Source organism: Aedes albopictus, chromosome 1 (assembly GCF_035046485.1).
Source record: "Aedes albopictus strain Foshan chromosome 1, AalbF5, whole genome shotgun sequence".
NCBI classification, from domain to species: domain Eukaryota; kingdom Metazoa; phylum Arthropoda; class Insecta; order Diptera; family Culicidae; genus Aedes; species Aedes albopictus.
In genome coordinates this window covers 61,970,716-61,995,939 of record NC_085136.1, presented here as the reverse complement: position 1 = coordinate 61,995,939, position 25,224 = coordinate 61,970,716, and the positions used below count along the sequence as shown (strand labels likewise).

General features: G+C 43.3%; 3 protein-coding genes across 6 annotated transcripts in view; 1 reads left to right on the top strand and 2 right to left on the bottom strand.

Annotated features, from left to right (window-relative positions):
• The window catches only part of LOC109401911 (coactosin-like protein), a 111,231-nt gene extending 109,344 nt beyond the window's left edge, over positions 1-1,887 (bottom strand). Inside the window, exon 1 of the mRNA XM_019674525.3 lies at positions 1,363-1,887. Within this exon, the coding sequence (XP_019530070.1) occupies positions 1,363-1,413 (51 nt within the window). The 5' untranslated portion in view covers positions 1,414-1,887. The remainder of the gene's footprint in view (positions 1-1,362) is intronic.
• Positions 1,888-16,923: 15,036 nt separating this feature from the next.
• On the top strand, positions 16,924-18,430 carry LOC134283938 (hydroxyacylglutathione hydrolase, mitochondrial-like). Of its 4 annotated transcripts, XM_062844863.1 has the most exons (3): positions 17,010-17,143; positions 17,230-17,364; positions 17,487-18,430. In XM_062844863.1, exons 2-3 carry the CDS (start codon positions 17,298-17,300, stop codon positions 18,326-18,328), a joined length of 909 nt encoding a protein of 302 aa, XP_062700847.1. In that variant the 5' UTR covers positions 17,010-17,143; positions 17,230-17,297; the 3' UTR covers positions 18,329-18,430. The 4 variants fall into 4 exon arrangements, with proteins under 4 accessions (XP_062700836.1, XP_062700854.1, XP_062700847.1 ...); XM_062844852.1 differs by lacking the exon at positions 17,230-17,364 and having other exon boundaries at positions 16,924-17,143; XM_062844870.1 differs by lacking the exon at positions 17,230-17,364 and having other exon boundaries at positions 16,974-17,069.
• A 5,505-nt stretch (positions 18,431-23,935) lies between these two features.
• On the bottom strand, positions 23,936-24,394 carry LOC134288446 (uncharacterized). The gene has a single exon (XM_062853361.1). The coding sequence runs from the start codon at positions 24,392-24,394 to the stop codon at positions 23,936-23,938; it is 459 nt and encodes a 152-aa protein (XP_062709345.1).
• Positions 24,395-25,224: the final 830 nt, after the last annotated feature.

The following is a 25,224-nucleotide window of genomic DNA, read 5'->3' as shown; positions in this document are numbered from 1 at the left end:
CAAAATAACTAGCTAATGCCAAAACTGATTAACTTAGTAGATATATCATTTTTGTCGTTTTTACACCATAACCATGAATACCAAGTACTTCGGAGCAAATTGATTCGATTGATTAAGAGATATTAGACAAAGTGTATCTCACTGATTTTCTTATCCATTTGTTAATCGATTCAAGATCTTTTGGCAGTTAACAAAAGAAACAATATTCCAGAATATGTAAGCTATTTTTTAAAAATTTCACACACGATTCTAGAAGGTGTCTGACATTTCTGGTAGTTAAGTCCATGGTCCATGATGCTATTTTGGAAACCAATCCACTAGATGCCAAATCCACAATATTTTCTAGAACTTTTGGTCAATTACACAAAGTAAATATGTTAAATACAAATAATACAAAAATAATTTTAATAAGTGTAAGAAGGGTTCTGTTCACCATAGGTGGATTAAATCGGGTTTTTAACGGATTATTCAAATATTCTGTAGTTCGAAAATCGCTCGATCATGGCGCTCGCATCGTTTTCGCTCCTGTTTGACGTTTGCTCACTACCGCCATCTACTCAGTGAGTTTGCGAACCACAGCTTAATTAGCATTGGGCGATTACGTTTTCGTGACGATGATTTTTATCGCATTTTGTTCCAAGTGATACGTCTGTTTGTCTGTTTGACACGTTGCTGAAGGATGTAAACGAAAACTACAGGCAATAAGCCATTTTACGAGACGTTTCAGAACAGCTGATCGCAGCAGCGGCGTCAACTGACAGAATTCCACGCACGTTTGTTTTGCTGGAATATCGTGTAATTTTTGAAAAGGGACTTGTTCGATAAATTGGAGATATGAGAAATTTGAGCCAAAATAGGCCCAAAAGCTGTCGTAAAAGCAATACAAAACTCAAAAATTAATCAGGATTTTTTTTCGTTGCGATTCACTCGTTAACTTGCGAAAAAAAATAAATAAAAATTTCTAATTATGGTTTTAGCCAGTTTCAAAAACTACGCTTGACTTGCGCGCAGTCATTAACCATCATCAACCGGATGATAATTGAAAACGTAAACATCAGAGCGCGTACTTCTGTCGTTTGACTAGCCTCATAAAATAGACTATTTGTGTGGTATACCATTTGCATGGGTACAAAATTGTTAGTCTTAATGAAGAACATAAGTAGTTCCGTAAAATCGGTAAGGCACTGTACTGGAGCCTGCAGCTTAGCCCAACAACCAAATCGAGCTCTGTCGGCTCCAAATCTTCCCCAATTTCATTCCCTTCTTTCTCAGCTGCGGCAAGAACGAATGCTGCATGGTAGTGATGATGTTCTTATATTAGCTGTAGCTGTGCGGTTTTTTTTTCTTTCTCGGGTTGGTTACCTTTCTTGGCTTGGTTTCGATGATTTGCTCGACTTCGACCGCTTCGGACATTTTGTTGGCTGAGATTTGAATTGCTTGCTTCCTGCTGTTGCTGCTGACTTCAGACTTCAGAGGTAATCCCTGATTTCGATGCTGTTCCCCGTTTTTCTTTCGTTCTTTCCTTCTGGAATCACTTCTTCTCCGCTGCCGAGGCCGGTCACCAACCAGGTAATCCACACGAGAGGGGGGCCGGGGGGAAGTACACGCACGGGTCAGACTCGCGAATCGATACCGTACACGCCGCACACTCACTCACTCCTGCTCCTTTCAGCACACTCTAGGGCGCACTGTACTGTTGTTACCGCGAGGTTAACTTCCGGTCGGTCCTATTGGCACCTGAAACGCGCACCAAGTTCTCAACTAACGTCCAGAGAGCAGAGCAGAGCACCTTCTTCGTTTTACGATTTTAGTCGCTGTAAGCGCTTCCGGAGAGCTCCACACTTAAGTACACTTAACTCGTGCGAAACAAAGAAATAACTGAAGAAGCTGAACTGTTTCCAATTGCTACGAACCGGTCTCCGCGGTCCGGTCCAGCATACGCGGCTCCGAGGCTCCGAGGCCCCGAGTTCGGTTCGACGCGTTCGGTCTTCGGCTGGTCGGTCGGTCGGTCGCCGAACCTGTTTTTAGGGGCGCGGCGGATGCGCGCGGGGAGTCCGTATTGGCGCTCTCTTTCACTCTCTCGGGCCGGGCGTCGCGTCGCGGGGAGCTTCTCCAGTTCTATGCTTTGTGCATCAGTGCCAGTAGGTACATACATTCACTGCGCGATGATTTCGACGGCGACGATGATGATGATGATGATGATTGGGGCAATAAAAGTGAGTGTATCGCTCTCGAACTGGCGTCGATGACGATGGAGGCGCATAATCTTTTGTGAGCTGCATCGATTTGCGTGCGAGAGCTGAATTGCATCTTTGCGTATCAGACTGGCATGTGACTGTCTGTGCTTGCGTATCGCTACGTTAGGCGTATTGGTGAATCACGAATCAGGTGGGTGGTACATGTCAGATTCGGTTATGCTGCGGAATACGAACGATTATCAGGGTAGAATTTATGGTTGAATGACAAAACGTCGAAAGAATAAAACGTTTAAAGGTGAAAGCAGTAACAAATTTTGAAAACGACGTATAATCAATGCTGCACCATTGATTATACGTCGTTTTCAAAATTTGTTACTGAAAGAATGGATTTCCTTTAAAATAAGGACTCGCTATTTCAGGCCAGACATATCTATAGGTCCTATCTGCAGAAGAGAGGCTCTCTTTGGTTTCCCTCTCTTTCGTTCATAGCTCAGCTGTTTATTTGAATTGTGATTGTCTCCTTGCATAGAACGATGGTCAAAACAATCGAAAGAGAAAGTGAACAAAGAGAGCCTCTCAAATGCAGATAGGACCTATTGAAATGCTTGGCCTGATTTGCTTAGATTACTCCTTTTCGAGGTTTTGTCCCTTTCGACGTTGTGGCTTTCAACGTTTTGTTCCAAAGTTTATTATTACTGTTTTCTATTTTTACATTGATTAGCATGTTACTCAATGGTTACCATAATAGTTATTCATGTAAGAAGTTATAAAAAGTTCAACGAGGCTTGTCGAGTTGAATATATATGAAGAGTGCTGTAAAAATCAAGTTTTGCAACGAGTTACAAATTAGTCTTTTTTATCCCTTCCCCGCTGTGCAATTAAGCCACTGCGTCCAATTACTGAACTTTTGTGGCAAGTCCCTTTTTGTTATTCGCATCCTGCAAGCTAATCACCATTTATGAAGTGATCAGCTTCTGCCAAGACACGTTTTTCCCCAGTCAGGTACAATGGAATTGATAAACCCCAAAACTTTTCCAGGATCTGAAGACCAGATTTCACTGGGTTGCAAGCAATCACTTTTTAGAAATCTTTGCCTGCCCGTGTATAAAGCACCACAACTGAAAAGCAGATGTTCCGAGGTTTCGCGTTCCATGTTACAGAAACGACAGGTATCACTCTGAATCTGACCAATATTTTTCAAGTGATACCGGCTCGGGCAGTGTCCAGTTACTAGGCCAGTGTATGTACAAAGGGCTCTCTTATTGAGCCCTAAAAGCTTTTTGGTTTTGAAAGCATTTGGTTTAATAAATCGTTTTGACTGATTACAGTTTTTGACGTCCATCCAATTGGACATCACCCTTTGTTCAGCCCAGCATTTCATTTTCATTTTGATTGTACAGTTTGATATACCACAGAAAGGTTCTGGGCCTATAAACTGCGATCTAGAACCCTGTTTACACACAAAAAACCGTTTGAAGGTTTCAGCAAAATGCTTTGCTGAAGCACAACCAGCAAACACATGCTTTACTGCAAAAATCAGTAAACCGATTGTGTTTGCCGAAAATCAGCAAAGTCGACTGATTTTCCGAAATTTCCGACCGCTAGCCACCTCGGTCGGCCTTCTGTCAAAATTGAAAAAAAAAACGCAAAAATACTGCACATCGTGTGTTTTTGCGGCAACTAAAACCCGGGTTTGCTCTTATTTGATGAGTGTTTTCAACAGAAAAGTGCGTGAAAATTTGTATAAATAAATCATCATACATTGTTACACCATTTCACAGGTATGTATTAAAGTATTTGAAGATTGCTTCTTCAAAACCAGAAACAGTAGGATTGGGCGAATTCACTGGGGGAAAGACTGGCGTCACAACAAATTCGCCAGCATCGTATTGATTGTTGCTTATATGTTAATTTGACAAGTAAAATGGCTTTAAACATAGAAAAACAACATTAAAAAAAATAAAAATTCAGAAATAAAATAATTAAAAAAAATCCACATAGGTATCATTAATTACTTCTTTGAAATCTAATACAAACAACTCCTTATTTTGTGCACATTAAAGTTTGTCATTTGTGAAACTAACAACACTGTTGAAAAATTTCATTTGAACTCAACAATTGTGCGCAAAATTGCTTGCAAGCAATCGCGCTCAACTTTTCATGCAAGTTATTGTGTACAATAAATTATATTCAAGTTATATGTCAGTTTCGAAGTTGCAGGATGGCTCCTGCAGCTTCGCCTTCGTCAAACATGAATGACCGTGTAAATAATTTTCGCTTTTTATTTCTACTTTTTAGGGTCTGTGTCAATTGGCGAATTAAAATTAATTTTCACTTAAAGTTGACAGTTCGATAATTATTTCCTTAGGAGAACTGTCAAGTTTAAGTGTCGAACTGTCAAATTGAAGTAAAAAATAATTTTAATTCGCCAATTGACACAGACCCTTAGTAAGAAATTCACATTTGATCACTGTGAACATACACTTTGAACGTAGCACTTTAACACACTTGTTCACTACTACTCACGATTTTTCTTCGCTAGTTCATTTAAAAAAAATGGTATGCGAAAGCAGTGGTTCTCAAGCCTTACTAGCCTTACTACTGACTAGTTATTTAACAAGAGGTTAGACACTATTGTGCTTGGTTCGTTCGAATCCGTAGCCCATTTGATTTTGCTGGCGTAAACCGGAATGCAGACGATTTACGTTCGAAAATTGATTAAGCATTCGTTGCATTTATTGAACAACGCACAGTGGGCAGAAACGGGCCAGTAATCGGACTTATTCAAAAGCCGCTGGTTTTGAAACTCGAACTGATGCATTTTCCATGAAAAATGGGCCAATACATCGAATAGTGATGGTTTCATCTTGTGCAGACCTCGGGAATGGGTTCATTTTGCCCCATTTAACCCTAAATCAGCCGTTTTCAATGGGTATACTTACATAACTCTTTACGCCGTTAATTTTCATGCCTTCAAATAGGATCCTGAAAAGAAAAATATTTTCCCTGTTTTGCTACATAACACAAAGAAGCATGCTTTTCTGATCTCAATGGTATTTTTCCCGAAAACAGTGACATAATAGTTAATAAACTCGAAAATAAAATAATGATGAGCAGATCTTGTTTGACATTTGAGATCAACCTTGACGTAACGAAAGTGAAACGGCGGGTTGCAAAAAAGACATCACATTGGCTCACTTTTGACAACTAATGTTCCTGTTTGACATACACGTTAAACAAAATTTACCCAAAATTGAGTGCTAAACAAGGAGTGTTGCAAAAATTCTTAAAATTTTTGAAAACATATTTTATGGGCTTTACCTAATAGGAATACTTAAATAAAAAATGGGTAAACATTTCGTTTTATTCAATACTTGATCGAATTATGCAGAAATTGAGATAGGCCTTTAGGAGCCTATTGACGAATATGATACTATTTCACCCTAAATTTATAGTTTTGATGAATGTATGCCTGTAATTTCAATTGATTCAGATTTTTTTGTACATATTTCATGTTATTATATCTACAAAATTGAATGACGATGACATCATGCTATGCTTAGTCCAAGAAGTGGCGTATTTTACCCCATTTCACCCTATATTAGTAGTATTGGTGAATATAACGTCTATAGCTTCAAATGCTGCAATAATTTAAGCTTATGATTGGACAAGTAATATGTTATCAGCTCTACAGCACTGAATGATGATGGGGTTGGTGATAGCAGGAGCGGACGAAGTTTGCGGACCTATTTTAGTCAAACCCGTACGTATTTTTCTGGGTTAGCTTTAAGCTGAAATCGTTTTAATACGTTATTTTTGCATGTGTTTTACAAATTTAAGGTTTCCTTCTTACATTTAATAGTCCTGCATGTACAAATCATCCGTTCTTTGTGTGTCAACAATCGTGTATTCCAATGTTAGTTTTTTCTATTGTTTTAAACGTTAGAATAAGAAATTCATTTAGGAAACAAATTAGAGTATAATTTAGGGTACTTACAAAACAATTCACTTTAGTTAACTATTACCAAATTTAGAAATTCAACAAATTTTATTTATTACTATCCGCAGCATTACGATGAGCACCTCAATGGCGACGTTGCAAGTACCGAAGGTGGCGTGGTAACAGATCTAGGAGTATGTGCACAGGACGAAAGACTTCCGGCCCCTGACCTTCAAGAGATTGAGGAGGAGGTTGGCCGGTTGAAAAACAACAAAGCCGCTGGAGCAGATCAACTACCAAGCGAGCTTCTAAAATACGGTGGAGAAGCACTGGTGAGAGCACTACACTGGGTCATTACCAAGATTTGGGAGGAGGAAGTATTACCGGAGGAATGGATGGAAGGTATCGTGTGTCCCATCTACAAAAAGGGCGACAAGTTGGATTGCGGAAACTACCGCGCGATCACACTACTGAGCGCTGCCTACAAGATACTCTCCCAAATTTTATGCCGCCGTCTATCACCGATTGCAAGAGAGTTCGTGGGGCAATATCAGGCTGGATTCATGGGTGAACGCGCTACAACGGACCAGATGTTCGCCATCCGCCAGGTGTTGCAGAAATGCCGCGAATACAACGTGCCCACACATCACTTGTCCATCGATTTCAAATCGGCGTATGATACAATCGATCGAGAACAGCTATGGCAGATTATGCACGAATACGGATTCCCGGATAAACTGATACGGTTGATCAAGGCGACGATGGATCGAGTGATGTGCGTAGTTCGAGTATCAGGGACACTCTCGAGTCCCTTCGAATCTCGCAGAGGGTTACGGCAAGGTGATGGTCTTTCGTGCTTGCTGTTCAACATTGCTTTGGAGGGTGTAATAAGAAGAGCGGGGATAAACACGAGTGGGACGATTTTCACGAGGTCCGTTCAGCTGCTTGGTTTCGCCGATGATATTGATATTATTGCTCGTAAATTTGAGACGATGGCGGAAACGTACATCCGACTAAAGAGTGAAGCCAGGCGAATCGGATTAGTCATTAATGTGTCGAAGACAAAGTACATGATGGCAAAGGGCTCCAGGGAGGAATCACCGCGCCCGCCACCCCGAATTCATATCGACGGTGATGAAATCGAGGCGGTTGAAGAATTCGTGTACTTGGGCTCACTGGTGACCGACGACAACGACACCAGCAGAGAAATTCAGAGGCGCATTGTGGCAGGAAATCGTGCCTACTTTGGACTCCGCAGAACTCTACGATCGAATAAAGTTCGCCGTAACACGAAGTTAACCATCTACAAAACGTTGATTAGACCGGTCGTCCTCTATGGGCACGAAACATGGACCCTACGTGCAGAGGACCAACGCGCCCTTGGAGTTTTCGAACGGAAGGTGTTGCGTACCATCTACGGCGGAGTGCAGATGGAAGACGGGACTTGGAGAAGGCGAATGAACCACGAGCTGCATCAGCTGCTGGGAGAACCAACCATCGTCCATACCGCGAAAATCGGGAGGCTACGGTGGGCGGGTCACGTCATCAGGATGTCGGATAGCAACCCGACTAAAATGGTTCTCGAGAGTCATCCGACCGGTACAAGAAGACGTGGAGCGCAGCGAGCTAGGTGGGTCGACCAAGTGGAGGACGATCTGCGGACCCTACGCAGAGTGCGGAACTGGAGACAAACAGCCATGGACCGAGTGGAATGGAGGCGGCTACTATGTACAGCAGAGGCCACCCCGGCCTTAGCCTGACCGGTAAGGTAAGTAACTATCCGCTTAACTGATCGTGATTTAGCACATCTCGTGTTTTGATATTTTTGACGATAAAGAGTGACGTTTCTCCCTATCGTAGCCCCCTATCGTTGTCACCGACAATTATAGAAGCGGGCGGGCGGTACTGAACCGCAGGGTTGCCAACAGGGGTCATGCTCTGACATGTCTAAGTAATGGCCCATTTTACCCCATATGCAATCAGATTTCTATAAATTAGATTTATAGATTTTTTTGCAAAGTAATTGACCAATTCGATGTTATCTGAATTGGATGGCAGTGATGAGATGGGGTGCTGAGTTCAAGAAATGGTCCATTTTACACTATATTCATAACTTTAATGAAAGTAACCCCCTAAATCCCTTGCTGATGACTTTTTTTTACAGTAAATGTACAAACTTGATCTTTACATAATTGGAAGGCAGTGATGGTATGCGGTGCTGAGTTCAAGAAGTGGCCTATCTTAGACTATTCCACCCTATATTTATCATTTTAGTAAAAATATTACTTGAATCCGATACTGATATTTTTATATAGAAATGTTTAAATTTGACGTTATCAATTTTACAGAATGAGATGCTTTCAGAGGAATTCCAGAAGAATCCTGACAGGGATACAAGGAGAATTTTGACATGTATTCCAGAGAAATCTTGACAAGAATTCTGGTGGAACCCTGGCAGGAATTTCAAAGGAATCCTGACAGGAATTGCGAAGAAATTTTTATGAGGATTCTCGAGGGAACCGGAACCGGAGGAATCCTAACAGGAATTCTGGAGGTATCCTAATAGCAATTTCGGAGGAATTCTAATAAGAGTTCCCAACACGAAATCCGGTGAAATCTCTGGGGGAGTCTCGACAGGAATTCCAGGAGTGCAGAGTGCGAAGAAATGAAACTACTGTGCCGTTCTCAAGAAACACGGAAGTTCTATCAGAAGCTCAACGCGTCCCGCAACGGCTTCGTGCCGCGAGCCGAAATATGCAGGGATAAAGATGGAGGCCTTTTGACGGACGGACGTGAGGTGATCGAAAGGTGGAAGCAGCACTTCGATCAGCACCTGAATGGCGTAGAGAACGTAGGCACGGGACACCACGGCAACGGAGGAAACGACGACGCTAGTGCAGCGGAGGAAGGAAAAGAACCAACTCCCACGCTGAGGGAAGTTAAGGATGCAATTCACCAGCTTAAAACCAACAAAGCAGCTGGTAAGGATGATATGGCAGCTGAACTCATCAAGATGGGCCCAGAAAAGTTGGCCACCAGTCTGCACCGGTTGATAGTTAGAATCTGGGAAACCGAACAGTGGCCGGAGGAGCGGAAGGAAGGGGTAATCTGTCCCATTCACGAGAAAGGCGACTATTTGGAATGTGAGAACTTCAGAGCGATCACCATTTTGAATGCTGCCTACAAAGTGCTATCCAAGATGATCTTCCGTCGTCGTTCACCTAAAACGAATGAGTTCGTGGGAAGTTATCAAGCCGGCTTCATCGACGGCCGGTCGACAACGGACCAGATCTTTACCGTACGGCAAATCCTCCAGAAATGCCGTGAATACCAGGTCCCAATGCATCACCTGTTTTTTCAACTTCAAAGCGGCATACGAAAGTGTAGGGTTCATACTGGCATTCATTTGTATGATTTGTGTTAAGCAGGTAACTCAGTGGGTAAGGAGTGTCAATTGAGTAGTTAGGCATCAACGTGTAGTGTGTGACGGAAGGAGAGAGTGTGTTTGGGAGAGGATGGAGCCGGGACCGGGAACGGTGCGTGTAGTAGGTAGGCTAGGAATCGGGTAAATTCTGCCGCTGCGGATGTCCTTTCCGACTGGGACCCTACATCTGGCGACGAGGATGGGATGGACATTCGCTTTTGCGGTGGGTGCACTCGTGTTATTCGGTTTGCAGTTGATTTGTTTTTCGTTTGGGTTCAGGGAAGGCTTTGGTAAGTAAGTGAGAGGAAGAGATGGCAATAATTTGTAATGTTTACAGTGTGAGTGTATGTTGGAGGATTGGATTAATAATGACGTCACTCTGTTTGGAAAGTAGGAGATGCTTCCTGCGCCTGCGAGTCGGTTGTTTTTTCGGATGCAAAAAAAAAACAACCTGTGGCGTACGTATCATGCTAGGGACGGCTGGTTGGAAAACTTTCAAAGTTTCATTTAGTTGGAAAGAGGAAAATAAGGAAGTGGAGTTGAAATGTAGCGAAGTTGGAGAAATTCGAGAATTGTGCCAGTGGGGGAATAGTTTTATATGTGACCGTGGCGGGTTGCCGGTCTTGGGGACAATTTTGATCGTGGCGGAGAGCCGATCAAAAGATTTGTGACCGTTGCGGGTGCCGGTCAAAATATGGTCGTGGCGGGAGCCGATCAAAATAAGCATTGAGACCGTTGCGGTTGCCGGTCGAAGGATGATCGTGGCGGGAGCCGATCAAAAGAAGAGTTGTGACCGTTGCGGGTGCCGGTCAAGTCAAAGTATGATCGTGGCGGAAGCCGATCAAAAGAATCATTGAGACTGTTGCGGGTGCCAGTCGAACGATGATCGTGGCGGAAGCCGATCAGATGAAGGCCGTTGCGGGTGCCGGCCGAAAGATGATTGTGGCGGGTTGCCGATCATAGAATCATAGGGTTACCGAATTAGAATTGAAACCGTGGGGAGTAACTAGTTGATGAAGATACAGTGCGTGAGTACTACTCATTGAGTAGCTTGCCTTTAGAGTTCCCACGTGTAGAGTGCTTGGAAAAATGGTGTATCCATGGCTTGAGGGCGCCAGGAAAATGACTCGTTTGTTATCGCAGATAATGCAAGCAATAATCTTGGGAACTGATATTTCCATGGTTTACACAGTTAGAAAAAATCACCGACTTCGGTAATGTTTCACCGAAATCTCAACCGTTAAGTTTGCTTTACAGGAAAAAATCGGTAAAGGTAGCAACTTTTACCGAAGCTCGTTAGAGTTTGACAGATAAACGATAACATTTTACCGTAATTTGGTAATTTTTCACAGGATTTCGTTAAAAATCCATTACCGAACGCTCAGCGGTTGAGATTTCGGTAAAAATTACCGAACGCGATTAGCTGTGTAAGAACTCCTGAAAGAGGGCAATATACCTTGATGATTTCGAAAAATAGGGTGTTTGGAAACAAGGTGATTTTTTAGATTTGGCGCGGTTTGGAGAAGTTGTTTGGCTCATTGGTTGGATTTGTAACACCGAATTCTATCGCCGATGTGAATACAGTAAGGATTCCTCGAGGAATTCGAGGGTTTAGGTCAGGACTTCGACCCGATTAGTGAACATGTGTTTAAAAAAAAAGGAAGAGGAAGCAGAGGTCGGTCGACCACACTCTACTACGTAGGAGCTGAAAAGAAATCTGCAAGAAAGCGTTAGCATGGAACTCAGCATAACATCGCAACAGAAGCAGGCCCAGGATTCGATGGGAATTTGTCCAAGTTAGAGGCGATGGCGAGGAGTCAAGATGGAAAACTTTCCCGTCTGTTTTTCCATTGCCGTGGGTTCACTGTACTGAAAGTAGTAACTAGAACAAGTTATATCATTGGGAAAGTTTGAGCGAACAGGCTGCTTATTAGTAAGAGAATGTCTCGTGGCTTGAAGGAGTCTGGAAGCAGATTTATGCTGGGAAACAAAGTAGTGTTTTCGAGAGTCATCTCGAGGCAAGAGAGTACCGGAGTTTTGGTATGGAAGGGGAACTTCTTATGAGTTTTGGAAATGTAAAGGAATAGTTAAGGAACACAGTTACAGGTATTTAAGGTTAGATAATTTTAACAATGAGCTCTGTGAGGAGGAGAATCAGAGAAGACGAAATGAGATATTGACGCAGGAGTGAGTAAAACTTATCATTACAACAACTACTGCCAGATTAGTGTAATATGCTCAATTCAATTATACGAAGGACTAATAACATGTGGAACGTGGGTATATGCACTGGTGAGTATTGTGTACACAAACTGGAGGTTTGGTATAACATGATTATCGTCGGTACTTCTTAGTCTTTGGATCGCTCTATGATATCAATGCTGGACGTTTTGAAGTAAGTACGTAAGGATCATTGGCGTAAATAGAGGATGGCCAGGGAGGCCTGGTTTCCTCCAGAATAATCCATTCCAAAAAAAAAAAATCACGAGATTCAGGCGATAAGTCTCTTTGGAGCAGTTCAGGAGAATAAAAAAAATCTATTCCAACATGGCCTTGCCCCCTCCCTAGACCTATGATCTAGTTACGCTTATGGTAAGGATGAGAGGTTTCCGAATTGTTGAAGTTCGGTATTGTAAGCTTTTGGTCTGGATTGCATACCATTTAGTTTAATCAGGGTGCGCTGTTGAGGGTCTTGAAGTTCCATGTTTGCATAAACTGACTATTGTAGTAGAGATGAAAATGTCATGAATATTGTGTTGTATGACCAGTGATGCTTCCTTGTCGTTTTTTGCAAATGATAAATTTATATGATCGACTGAGTGGAATAAATGGTAATAGCCTAAATGAAGCTTAATATGTCTTTGTGTATGCTATCGTACAGGGGTTCTTATGAGACTTATTTTTCTGTGGCAGAGGTGTAGTTTTTGTTCATAGATGTTTATATGTCATAAGGTGGGAGTATAAAGTCCCAATTAACTCAATATTTTCCAGTGAAGTATGAGTGGTTTTACATAGACATGTTTTTATCGACTAATCAAGTACACTGAAAAGTTTCTGCTTGCTTATTATCCACGTCATCATAAGGCAGGTTTGTTTAGTGTTATTCATTGACAATAACGAGTGGATCTGAGAAGCGTGATGATTTCAAAAAGATGATTTGAGTAACTGCTCACTCACTGCTGGGAATACTAAAAAAAGAATAGTTCATATGTGCAGCTTCAACATTCCAAGTTTTCGCAATTAAATTTTCATTCGGTTTTGCTTGGAGGGTTAAAAGTTATATGTTAAAGTAGATAATAGTATGTATTCTGCCCAGCTGTTTGTACATGCTCGAGTAGGGAATTGCTGAGTACGCGTATGCAGAACTTATGTATATGTTTCTACCAATAAGTTGGTATGTGCGGATAATTACCATCGCCGGCGTGCTGAATGTGATGGATTGATAATTAGTCTACCTTGAGATAACCTTGCAATGTTCTGAAAAAATATATTTGGTAATTTAATTTGTAAGGACCAGGATGAGGATCTAAGGTTGGCTTAGAAGATGATCTGAAGAAGTGACCAGTGCTCGGACCAGAGGCTAAAAAAATATGTATAAAGAAATTAGGATTTTTGTGTTTTGAAGCTTATTTGGTATACTTTGGTTTGGGATTTTCAACTGCGTCTAGTGTGGAAGGATTTCACAATCCATGAAAAATCATGATCTATCAATATAACGCCAACCCAGACGAATCGTATGCTATGTGTCTCAGATAGTTTCACCATATATGCTCGTCTGACTAGGAAAAAGTTGAATTATATTTTCACTTGTTAATAGCAAAATTTCACATACAGTGGTTGTGGCATATGCAGCGATATATACTCGGATATATATGACAACGGTTCTAAAAAAGGGGGAGAAGAGGGTCCATTTGGAAAGTTTTAGGTGTGATTGGACTATAACAGGTATTGTAGTTTTGTCAATTATGGTGTTCACGTCAGCCGAATATTCAGCATATTTATGAACTAAGAAAAAATAAATAAATAAGATTATTTGCACAGGGTAGCCCAAAGTTTTTGGGAGGATGAGTCACCATAGACCAAGCCCTACCCGCATAAACTAGAACCATAAAACGTGCTTAACCACCCATTCGGGATACCATTCGAACAGTATGCGGTATTGTTGAACCGTTTACATTACGGTTCGTGTATGGTGTTGGTTTAAAAGGGTAGACCTGTTCAATTAAAGAAGGATGGGGGTGTAGGGTTCATACTGGCATTCATTTGTATGATTTGTGTTAAGCAGGTAACTCAGTGGGTAAGGAGTGTCAATTGAGTAGTTAGGCATCAACGTGTAGTGTGTGACGGAAGGAGAGAGTGTGTTTGGGAGAGGATGGAGCCGGGACCGGGAACGGTGCGTGTAGTAGGTAGGCTAGGAATCGGGTAAATTCTGCCGCTGCGGATGTCCTTTCCGACTGGGACCCTACAGAAAGCTGACTAGACCGGTTAAAGCAATGATGGACGGTGTGCAGGGTTTCGGGTTCGCTGGGGACTGCGACAAGGGGTGGACTCTCATGCCTACTCTTCAACATCACTGGCAGGCAAAATTGAACACGACCGGGTCCGTCTATGTAGTAATGTGACGATAGACGGGTATTCCTTCGAGGTGGTGGAGGAATTCGTCTACCTTGGATTTTACAGACGGCTGACAACAATGCTAGCCGTGAGCTACGAAGGCGCATCATCAGAAGAAGTCGTGCTTACTATGGGCACCAGAAGAAGTTATGGTCTAAAAAAATTCAACCACGCACCAAGTGCGTCATGTACTAGACGCTGATAAGACCGGTGATCCTCTACGAACACGAGACATGGACCATGCTTGAGGAGGACCTACAACCACTCGGAGTTTTCCAGCGACGTGTGATGAGGACGATCGTCGACGGTGTGCAGGAGAACGGTTTGTGGTGGAGAAGGATGAATCATGAGCTCGCTGCACTCTACGGCGAACTCACCATCCAGAAGGTGGCCAAAGCCGGAAGAATACGATGGGCAGGGCATGTTGCACGAATGCCGGACAACAAGCCAGCAACGTTGGTGTTCGCGACAGGTCCGGTTGGCACAAGAAGGCGTGGAGCGCAAAGAGCACGATGGGCGGAGCAGGTGGAGCGTGACTTGGCGAGCATCGGGCGTGACCGAGGATTGTTAAATGAATGAATGTCGGGATACCGTCCGGACTCGGAAGCTTGTTCAACTTAAGCGACTTCGCTATTGCGATGATTTCGTCATTCGTCACCGGGGCAACCTCGCTATGGCCGGTTTGGCCATAGGGGACGGGGCTCATGATTTTGTATCGTAGTGCGGGAACAGCGTTTCCAAGATCTTCTGCAGCATCTCGGGGGAGCGTTCTGAGGGTGCTGACCCGCCCTTCGTTTTGGCCATGAATACTCTGTATAGGCACCACCCCAATGGGTCGTGAATTTCGAAGCACGTCCGCTTGCGTGCTTTTATTTCTTTGTTCAGTGCCAGTTTAGCCGGCCTTACTTCGTTCTATTCTACATTCATTGGAGCGAGCTCTTCTGGACAGCGCCAGTATACCTGTTTGCGTACATTTCTGGGTAGGGATCACCTTGGCATTGCGTCATCGCATGCACGGGTACCGACTGAATCATCGCTGGATAGATCGTCGGTATTTCCCTTCATAAGCAATCGCTCAACAAATGCCGGCTTTTCGAGGTCAGCCATCCCCGATGACAGTTGATGACTTTCGGCTGTGGCGTCTTCCTGTTTCTCCCTGTATCGAATCAGTCCGAGCTAGGGTTTAGACCCGGGCTCTAGAAGGTCATGATGGACTCTGCACTGTTTCTACTATAGCGAATTCAGCCAGCATAGACGATAACTGATCTATCGGCCCTGGGGGGTGTAGTACACTCCGTTGATTTTCGCTGTTGCGAAGCTCTCGTGCGACGTAGAAATTATTTCCTGGACCGGAACAAAAAGGTTGTACAGATCGCCACTAGTTTGGTCTTATCCGTTACCCAGTTCCCGTTATCGGGAGGAATATCTGTACTTGCCTACGAGACTGACTGCTACGGCAACCACAGACAAACAGACGTAACTCTTAAAGAAAATTCCTCAAAAACTTTCGCCCGGTGTCTTTTATATAAGCACACTGCCACCTGTTGGTAGAACCGCGCGCGACCCTGCGGCCATGATGGATTTCGGTTTGACGTTTGTTTAACACGCACACTACTAAACGAAGCGCCTGTAATTTTCGTTTGCATCATTCAGCAACGTGTACACTGGCAAACGTCAAAGCGATCGAACACTAGCGCATCTGGTGGAAGGATCGCGCAAATCAAATGAAATTTAAATTGATCGTTAAATGCATGTGCCAAATCGTTTTGAAGAGTGTTACGTCTGTTTGTCTGTGCTGCAACTATCGTGCGGCTTCGCAGTGATTCAGGTTCAGTTGTGAAGCCTGCACTATTGTCTGCTATTTCATCCTCCACGCGTGCCTGGACATTTAGACCCGCCCGTCGCGTGGCCCTTGTTGGCCCCCCCGGTAATGTGGCCTTTCACTCCGCTTTTCTTGAAGTATTTGATCTTATCAAAGCCTTTACGCGCCCGCACGGCTTGTGTCCTTGCTCGAAGCATTTGACGCACGCCTCTGGCGGCTCGTAATTGTTGAGCGGGCACACTGACCAACCAACTCCGATCTTGCCGACTGCAACCGCCTTGTTAGGTGAACATGAAAGTTTGATCGTGCCGGCCGAACCTTTGCGCAGGCGAATCGACGCACTTTGGTGCATCTATGACCTCGTCCAGGTTTTTGCACTGGAGGAGAGTCGCCTCCACCGTCAGAACTCTCACCTGCCCTAGTGCCCTGTAGGAGGTGCCCTTCTAGGCCGCCGTCAGCACTAGCATCATCTCTCTAGTCCCCTTATGCCGGATGCTTTTTTACATCCGCGCCCAGCTCCGTTCGCGCTTGCGGGCTGGTTTGGTTTTCCTCTAAGGGTTCTCCTTCTCTTGGCCCGGTTGATCCCTACTTCTCTTGGGGATGGCCTCTTGGGGCTTGGTTTCCCTGCGCCTTGCGCGTTTTGCAATCGGATTGGTAGACTGTAGTTACTTGCGCTGGCCGTCCCTGTTTTACATTTGGGGTGAAACCCTCCGGCTTTGGCATGTATTTTTTAGCTTAAACATAGTCCACTTCCGTAAAATACATACTTACTGCGGTTATAAAGTTAAATTTGTTTTCTTTCCAAGTTTTCCTCCATAAAATTCCAAAATATCTTCTATCTAACTTTTGCATGATGCAACTTGTACAAGAAAGCTTCAGAGATTTTCAAGTTCCCATACTGCAGTTCACCGCGAACTGTGCCGAGAAGCTTTTACTTGCAATGAGCTTCGCATGCTGCGCAGTGCGCATGCAGTTTGTTGTGGGAACTCAAATTTCTCTGTTGTCATCGCTGGTCAGCATTCTTCAGCGAACTTCGGTAGGAGTACCACCATCATTCGCAGTGTCTTCAGTGTACGTACCTACTTTTGTTATCATCATCAGCTGTTTGCAAACCAAAATACTCATTGTTATCAGCAAAGAGATAGGTTAGACTTGTGGGGTCTCGTTCCCGAGTTGTTCGTTTTCGTATTTATTACAGTTTGAAAGTTTATTGCTTTTGCACAACCCATAGATCTGCATCCAATTTTTCGGTAACACTCAGTTCGTATCCCTCCTTTGCATGCCTAACCAATCGTTTTGATGTCCGCTTTGTTGAATCGACTACCGCACCGTTTATCTCAGGGATTGACTGCGGCTTATTTTACAGGTGAGTTCGGTATCTTCCTGATGTCTGTAGATAGTAGTGAAAACACTCTACTTTTTACTGTTTACATTACTATCAATACTGATGTCTAATCAGATTCGATGCAATTAAATTCTCCACCCCAGTTAACAGTTGGAGTATTCGTCGCCGATCGACAGCAGTGCAAACCACCGACATGACGCGTATGACGGTCAAGAAGATCCCCGCCCTGAAGGACAACTTCATGTACCTGGTGGTGTGCAACGAAACCAAGAGTGCCGCCATCGTAGACCCGGTCGAACCGGACCGGGTGCTCCAGGTGGCAAAAGAATCCGGCGTCTCGCTGAACAAGGTTCTGACGACGCATCATCACTGGGACCACGCCGGAGGCAATGCCGATCTGTTCAAGCGTTACCAGGCCGACAGCTCTCTAGGTCCGCTGCAGATCTACGGTGGAAACGACGAACGGATCGACAATTTAACCAATCCCGTTGGACAGGATGACACCCTGGAGATCGGGAATCTCAAGGTCCGTTGCATCTCCACTCCGTGCCACACGACGTCGCACATTTGCTACTACATCGAAACCCCAGAAGACAAGGTGGTGTTCACGGGGGACACTCTCTTCCTCGCCGGATGCGGCCGTTTCTTCGAGGGAACACCCCAGCAGATGTACGATGCCCTAATCACCAAATTGTCCGCATTGCCCGACGATACCAAAGTCTACTGTGGTCACGAGTACGCCTTGAACAATCTCCGCTTTGGGAACACGGTTGAACCGGAGAACGTGGACACGCTGCAGCTGTTGAACATTGCCAAGGAGGCCGATCTGGAGGGTCGTCGGGCGTTGGTGCCTTCGACGATTGGCCAGGAGAAGCGGACCAACGTGTTTATGCGGGTGCATGAACCCAGTGTGCAGAAGTTTGTCGGCAAGAGCACGCCACTGGAGACGATGCAGGCACTGCGAGCGGCTAAGGATAAGTTTTGAGGGAGAATTCATTGGAACTGATAATTTACGTGCATAAGACCAGGTGACGGGAAATTGTATTTGGCTTATATAAATAAACAAGAGATATATTGGAAAAATAAACGGCAATTTATCGTTTCTATATAAACTATATAAAAACTCTATATAAACTCGGTGTGAAAACTTTGAGGTAAACAAAAAAACGGCTGCCCTGAGAGCGCAAACAAGAAGCGTAAGAAAAAGTGTTCAGAGAAAGTAGGCCAAGAAATGCGTGTCTCGGATAAATATACAGTCGACTCTCTACATGTCGATGTTCTACATCTCGATATCTTTCCCTATCTCGATGGTTTGATCGGTCCCTTCAATCTGCATACATTTTACCTCTCTGTATGTCGATATCTCCTTGTCTCGATATCTCCCTATCTCGATGTGAACTCGTTCGTTTTTGTTCTAGATTTTCTCTCCATATGTCGATATGCCCATATTACAGGTTGCTAGATCTCGTTTTGTGGGTGCAAACATTCCGGGAATGCGAAGTGACATCTGTTTGTTGACGGTTTTTCCTAGTTACGGGGGGTTTTTCAATCTAGTGTGCATTACAAATTGGTTCTGCACATACGCGCCAACTTGTGACGTAGTTGGGGGGGGGCGAGGCCTCTCAAAATCAACCGAATTCGTAAAATTTCGACGCAGTTCATCTAGTTTAGGCATATTTACGTGAAAACTAGTGCATTGAGCTAAAAAAGTTGAATTTTGTTCAATTTTGGAGAGCTTCGCCCCCCCCAACTACGTCACAAGTTGGCGCCTATGGTTCTGCATTTCAATCTCTCCCTATCTCGATAGTCCCTTCAATATCGAGATGTAGAGAGTCGACTGTATCAAGTAATTTCTGAAGGAATCCCTACTGCAATCTTTGAAAAAATCTCTAGAGACATTTCTAAAGAAAATTCTCGGAAAACTTCTGGAGTAATGCCAAGAAAAATCATTTGAGGAAGTCCCGTTGAAATATCTGAAGAAATCCCTGTTAGGATTCCAGATAAAATTCCTGGAGAAATCCATGGAAGCATTTCTGCAAAAAAAAAACTTCTGGGAGAATATCTGGACCGATTCATGGAGGAATCCCAGCAAAAATGACATGCTAAATTCTAGCATAAATTCCAGGAAAATTTCCAGCAAGAATTTCCAAAAGATACTGCAGAACTTCCAGAAGAAATTACAAGAGAAATTCTTTGCAATCAAATCAAATCAATACCAAGAGATATTCCTACAGGTAGGAATAGCATGAGGAAATCTTGAAGGAATTCCAAGAGGAGTCTCCGAGATTCTGAGATTCAGTAGACATTCGATAACTACAACAACAACATGTTTACGTTTCACGTAGCAAATGAAATTCGATAACTGCCACGTCTGACAGATGTCAACAATTCGTCAATTGACGTTAAATGAAAGTGCAATTCATTGAAGTGCTCAATAGGTCCAACATGGAGCACCATTTTGACGTTTGGTGGTCCGATACCTAATCTAAAATTTGTTGCACTTACCAGACTTGCAGTTTAAAGCATTGCAGATAAACCGCTTGCACCGACCGAACGTCTTAATTTCTGAAGAAATAACTAATGCCTTCAGTCCGCCACAGTAGACCAACAAATGGTCGTAGTGAAAATGTACCCAACAGTAAAGTTGGCTTTAGTTTTCAGTCATGTTTTCAGTTCATATATTTTTTTTAAAAGAAATTGCAAGAGAGATTCCCAAAGAAATCCCTGGACGACTTTCCGGTAGAATTTCTGGAGGAATCCCAGCAGGAATTACTGAAGAAATACTATGAGGAAATTCTAAAAGAATTCCTAGGAAAAACCCTAGATAAATTTCTGGATGAATACATTGAGTAATTCTAGGGGGAATTATTGGAGAAATCGCTACAAAAATGTTACATACATGTTAAATACATCCCTAGAGGAGTTCCTTTAGTAATTTCTTGGAAAAGTCCTGCAGAAATACCAGCAAGAATTTCTGCTGGAATATCTGCAGGAATTTCTAAAGGAATTCAGAGGAAAATTTTTGGTGGTGCTACAGGGACAAGAGGAATGCTTGGAAAAGATCTTAGCGGTATATCTGAAGGTATTATTGAAAATGTCTCGGAAGAATCCCCAGAATAATTCCTGGATGAATTCTTGAAGGGACACCAGCAGGCATTTCTGGAGGAATCCTACCACGAATCCCAAGGCAAATCACAACCAACCTCCCCCCTCGTAAACTTGTGTGGAGCATAAACACACAGCAAACGTAAATGCGACTGTAAATTGGCCTCTAAATGGCTGTCTTCGTGTCACATCCTATACTATGATCCCACAAGATCTTCGTTACTTTTTTCCGATGATGAATGCCTTTAACGTAATGACAACTTCGTATTCAAAATACGGAGGGTAGTTCTTACCATATGAACCGCCAGGGTCTCCACTAAAGGAGGTCATGGGACATCAGAACAAGCCCAAATCTGATCGATACTTACCTTACTTACCGGTCAGGCTAAGGCCGGGGTGGCCTCTGCTGTACATAGTAGCCGCCTCCATTCCACTCGGTCCATGGCTGTTTGTCTCCAGTTCTGCACTCTGCGTAGGGTCCGCAGATCGTCCTCCACTTAGTCGACCCACCTAGCTCGCTGCGCTCCACGTCTTCTTGTACCGGTCGGATGACTCTCGAGAACCATTTTAGTCGGGTTGCTATCCGACATCCTGATGACGTGACCCGCCCACCGTAGCCTCCCGATTTTCGCGGTATGGACGATGGTTGGTTCTCCCAGCAGCTGATGCAGCTCGTGGTTCATTCGCCTTCTCCAAGTCCCGTCTTCCATCTGCACTCCGCCGTAGATGGTACGCAACACCTTCCGTTCGAAAACTCCAAGGGCGCGTTGGTCCTCTGCACGTAGGGTCCATGTTTCGTGCCCATAGAGGACGACCGGTCTAATCAACGTTTTGTAGATGGTTAACTTCGTGTTACGGCGAACTTTATTCGATCGTAGAGTTCTGCGGAGTCCAAAGTAGGCACGATCGATACCATACACGATTTTGAATGCCACTAAGTGGCAAAAGTCACTTGCTGTTTAGCCTGTAGTCTATACTCCATGTATATCGATTTTCACTATCAGGTTCGTCACTTTTATGTTGTGATCCTAGGCGGTCCTCTATGGCGGACAGTGGAGACACACGGTTAAGCACTACTCCCGCTTGGTTTGAGTCTAGTCAATGGCGACGCACGGTTGCTCGCCATAAAGTCGAGTACTTACACTGAAAGCTCAATTTGCGCTCACTTTATTTGCACAAAACTCAATTTACCATAATCAGGATACCCGACGAGGTAAAAAGGAGGTCGGGGTCGTTGGGGATGGGGCTCACGTCACCGTAATACAATTCTCGAGCTGCCCAGTTTTGAGCGCTTTGCGTAGGGAGGTGTTTTTATACAAGCAAATATATCTATCTATATATAAAAATGAGTTTGAAGTCCCTTTGAGGCAACAAAACTCAAGAACGGCTGAACCGATCAGAATCACTCTTGCATGGTTAGATTCGTATTCTTGGAGGCTGTGTTTATACGCAAAAAAAGTTACAAAAATGAACTAAAAAAGTAAGAAAATTGACAATATGCTGATTTTTTATGAGCTGGGAAGGAGATCAACACGATCGATATGAAACCAGAAACCAATCTAGAGTGCGGTGATGCTATGAGCTCAACAGTTGTCAAACCACCACAGCTTGGCAAGACAAAGTTTGCCGGAACAGTTAGTCTATAAATAAAAATGAGTTTGAAGTTCCTTTGAGGCAACAAAACTCAAGAACGGTTGAACCGATCATCATGACTCTTGCATGGTTCGATTCGTGTTCATGGTGGCTGTGTTTATATGTACAAAAAGTTACGAAAATCCACTAGAAAAGTAAAAAAAATGATAAAGTTCTGATTTTTTATGAGCCGGGAACAAATTCAGCGTGATCAAAATTAAATCAATCTAGAGTGCGTTGCTGCAATGACTTCAACAGTTGTCAAACAACCACAGCTTGGCAAGACAAAGTTTGCCGGGACAGCTAGTATACTATATATAAAAATGAGTTTGAATTTCCTTTGAGGCAACAAAACTCAAGAACGGGTGGACCAATCAGCATGACACTTGCACGGTTTGATTCGTATTCGTGGTGGCTGTGTTTATATGTACAAAAAGTTACGAAAATCAACTTGAAAGAAAAGCAATTGTAAAATTACTAAAATTCTTATGAGCGGGGAGGAAATTCAAAGCAATCGCAATAAACCAAACTAGAGTGCGGTGCCAACATGAGCCCACAAGAGTTGTCAAACAATCACAACCAAAATAGCAGTACAACGTCTGCCGGGACAGCTAGTATACTATATAAACAATATAGCTCACTCTTACGTTTTTTTGGCGACTCTTTTTTAGTGAATGTGTCGCCATCAAGCGGCAGAAGAGGTACTACTACCAAGACTACTACGCACTAAATGCATGCGCCATCCAAATGACGTTTATTCTGTCAAGCTGTCATTGCATGGTGGGGATGCCCATTTATTCTTGAATTATCGCTTAAGCAGTAATCGATTTTTTTCAACTACTCAAATTAGAAAAAAAATAGCTCTTCTTTAAAATTTTCTGGCGTGCTAAACCAACTTTATCAGAATCTGAACCTCCTCTTACTGTTCTGTTCGCATTTGCACAGATACCGAATTTATAATAAACTATCTGTCCCCGGCAAACTTTGTCTTGCCTACTGTGTTTTTGGATCTTGAATTTGCGGAGAAATCAGGGCCAGAATCAAAATTCAAGAATTTACGCTTGTTGAACAGGTAGATTTGAGGTTAGGGAATCGCCACTGAATAAACGTTATTAATGGGTGCTGCCTTTATAGCTTATAGCTTAAAGTGACCAACCCCTACCTAATTTATCTCACATCCCAACTTTAACTTACCAAAGCCAAATACTTGAAGTACGATTTGACATGAACCGAATCACATTGTAAAATGAAAATAAAACGCGAATGAACTAATCACAGATTCACTTTTTTGACTTTTGCCGTTTTTTCATAAGTGTATAAAGTCTTATGAAAAGTAGCTTGACCTCAACATAGAATTTCTGTGTTCGATCTCACGAAAAGTTTTGATAATAAAATCCAAAATTCTTCAAGGCCATGAAGTCTACGAGTGGTTTCTTTACAAAGATACGTCCAGAAACGACGAAAAAACGCAAAAAGAAAAACAAAACATGTTCACTTGTCGTATTTATCCAACTCGGCAAGCCTCGTTGGTGTTGGCTTTACGCACAATTCTTCAGCAAAACTACACAGGGACTTGCGTTATAAGAAGAAGTACAAATCGAAACTACTGAGTATAAAACATAAACTTATGTATTTCAACGTTTAAAAAAACAAAACAACAATCTTGCTTCCACAACACTCAACAACCTTGAACGAGCTAACGCACTGCTGGTGACGTTTCAATCTTCGGAGGGTCGGACACCTATCTCCAATGAAATGCATATCTGCGAGGGGTTGGACACTACCCAAACTCCAACACTCCTCCTTAATGTCAACACCTCGCCACCAATACTACTTTACTCCTCCTGAAACACAGCTACTCCTCCTGAATCCAGTATCCTTCTCCTGGTCGTTTTCCAACAAATACAGCTTCAGCTCCGTCCAGAACCATGCAAAGTTCATGTCCGAAAGAAATGTTGTATCCCGCATCAACCATACGGCTCACCGACATTACGTTAGCTGCAAGTCCGGGTACATAGAGAACGTTTTTCAATTTCACGTCAATCTTCTCGCCAGTCACTCCTCGTTTCGAGAATTCACAGGTTCCGGTAGCTCTAACCGACGCCATCTTGCCATCAGCCAAGAAAACGCCTTTATTACACGGTACTACATCCTTCAGTTGTTCAATTTTCCCTGTCATGTGCATCGAACTGCCACTGTCAATCAACCATCCTTCCGTTTTGATACCTCCTTTCACTGTAGCTGTGAAGCACACATTGCGCGAGCCACTTTCCCTCGAACTGCTTCCGGTAACGGGTGCCTCCACATTTTCCATCCTGCCTTCTTCATCAGTTTGCCTGATTCCTGTCAAATGTGGACAATACCGACGAATATGTCCTTCTTCGTGGCAATACACTAAGGTTTTTTTTTACACGGCTTTTTTTACACGGTTTCGCGAATTAACACGGTTTTTTTTTACACGGATTCGCGAATTAACACGGTTTTTTCAACTTTCTCGCGCTAAGTGTCTAGAAGGGAGCTTTTACTATAAGGAAGAAATTGGATTTATGGGAAAGGGTTGCAAGGGAGTTGAAAAGTGGTATGAGGTGAAGGCGGATGATGATGTAAGAGGTCTGCAGGAAAGGGATGTCTGTTTCTTGAAGGAGGGGGGGGGGGGTTAATATATGGGGGGCTAGGAGGGGTTAAATGGGGGGTTTCCTAAAGGTGATTTTTGGAGTATGGTTGAGCGTCCTACAGGTCCATGGAGCATAGTTCTGAAGAGAAGTAATTTTATTCAAGGATATTCTAGGGCATCCAAGAACTTCCGCGAATAAAGGCCTTAAGATCTATAAGCGTAATGGATGGGTTGTAGTCACATTACTGATACGGTGCAACATCCTAAAGGTCCTCAGAGCAAAGTTCTGTAGAGACGTAGTTTTCAAAGATATTCTAGGACCTCCTAGAACTTCCGAGAGTTCAGGCCTGAAAATCTACGAGCGTAATCAATTAATTGTTTCTATATTATTGATGCGGTGTAACACCCTACAGGTCCATGCAGCATAGTTCTGAAGAGATGTTGTTTTCAAGGATATTCTAGGGCATCCAAGAACTTCCGCGAATACAGACCTTAAGATCTACAAGCGTAATCGATGGATTGTAGTCACA

What these genes read in the sequence shown, in the direction of transcription:
- LOC134283938 (XM_062844852.1), top strand. Translation starts at nt 16,939, where the DNA reads ATGAGCTTCGCATGCTGCGCAGTGCGCATGCAGTTTGTTGTGGGAACT. An exon ending in TGTTATCAGCAAAGAGATAG is followed by an intron (nt 17,144 to 17,486) that starts GTTAGACTTGTG and finishes TCTCCACCCCAG; the next exon opens with TTAACAGTTGGAGTATTCGT.
- LOC134288446 (XM_062853361.1), bottom strand. Translation starts at nt 24,394, where the DNA reads ATGGAAAATGTGGAGGCACCCGTTACCGGAAGCAGTTCGAGGGAAAGT.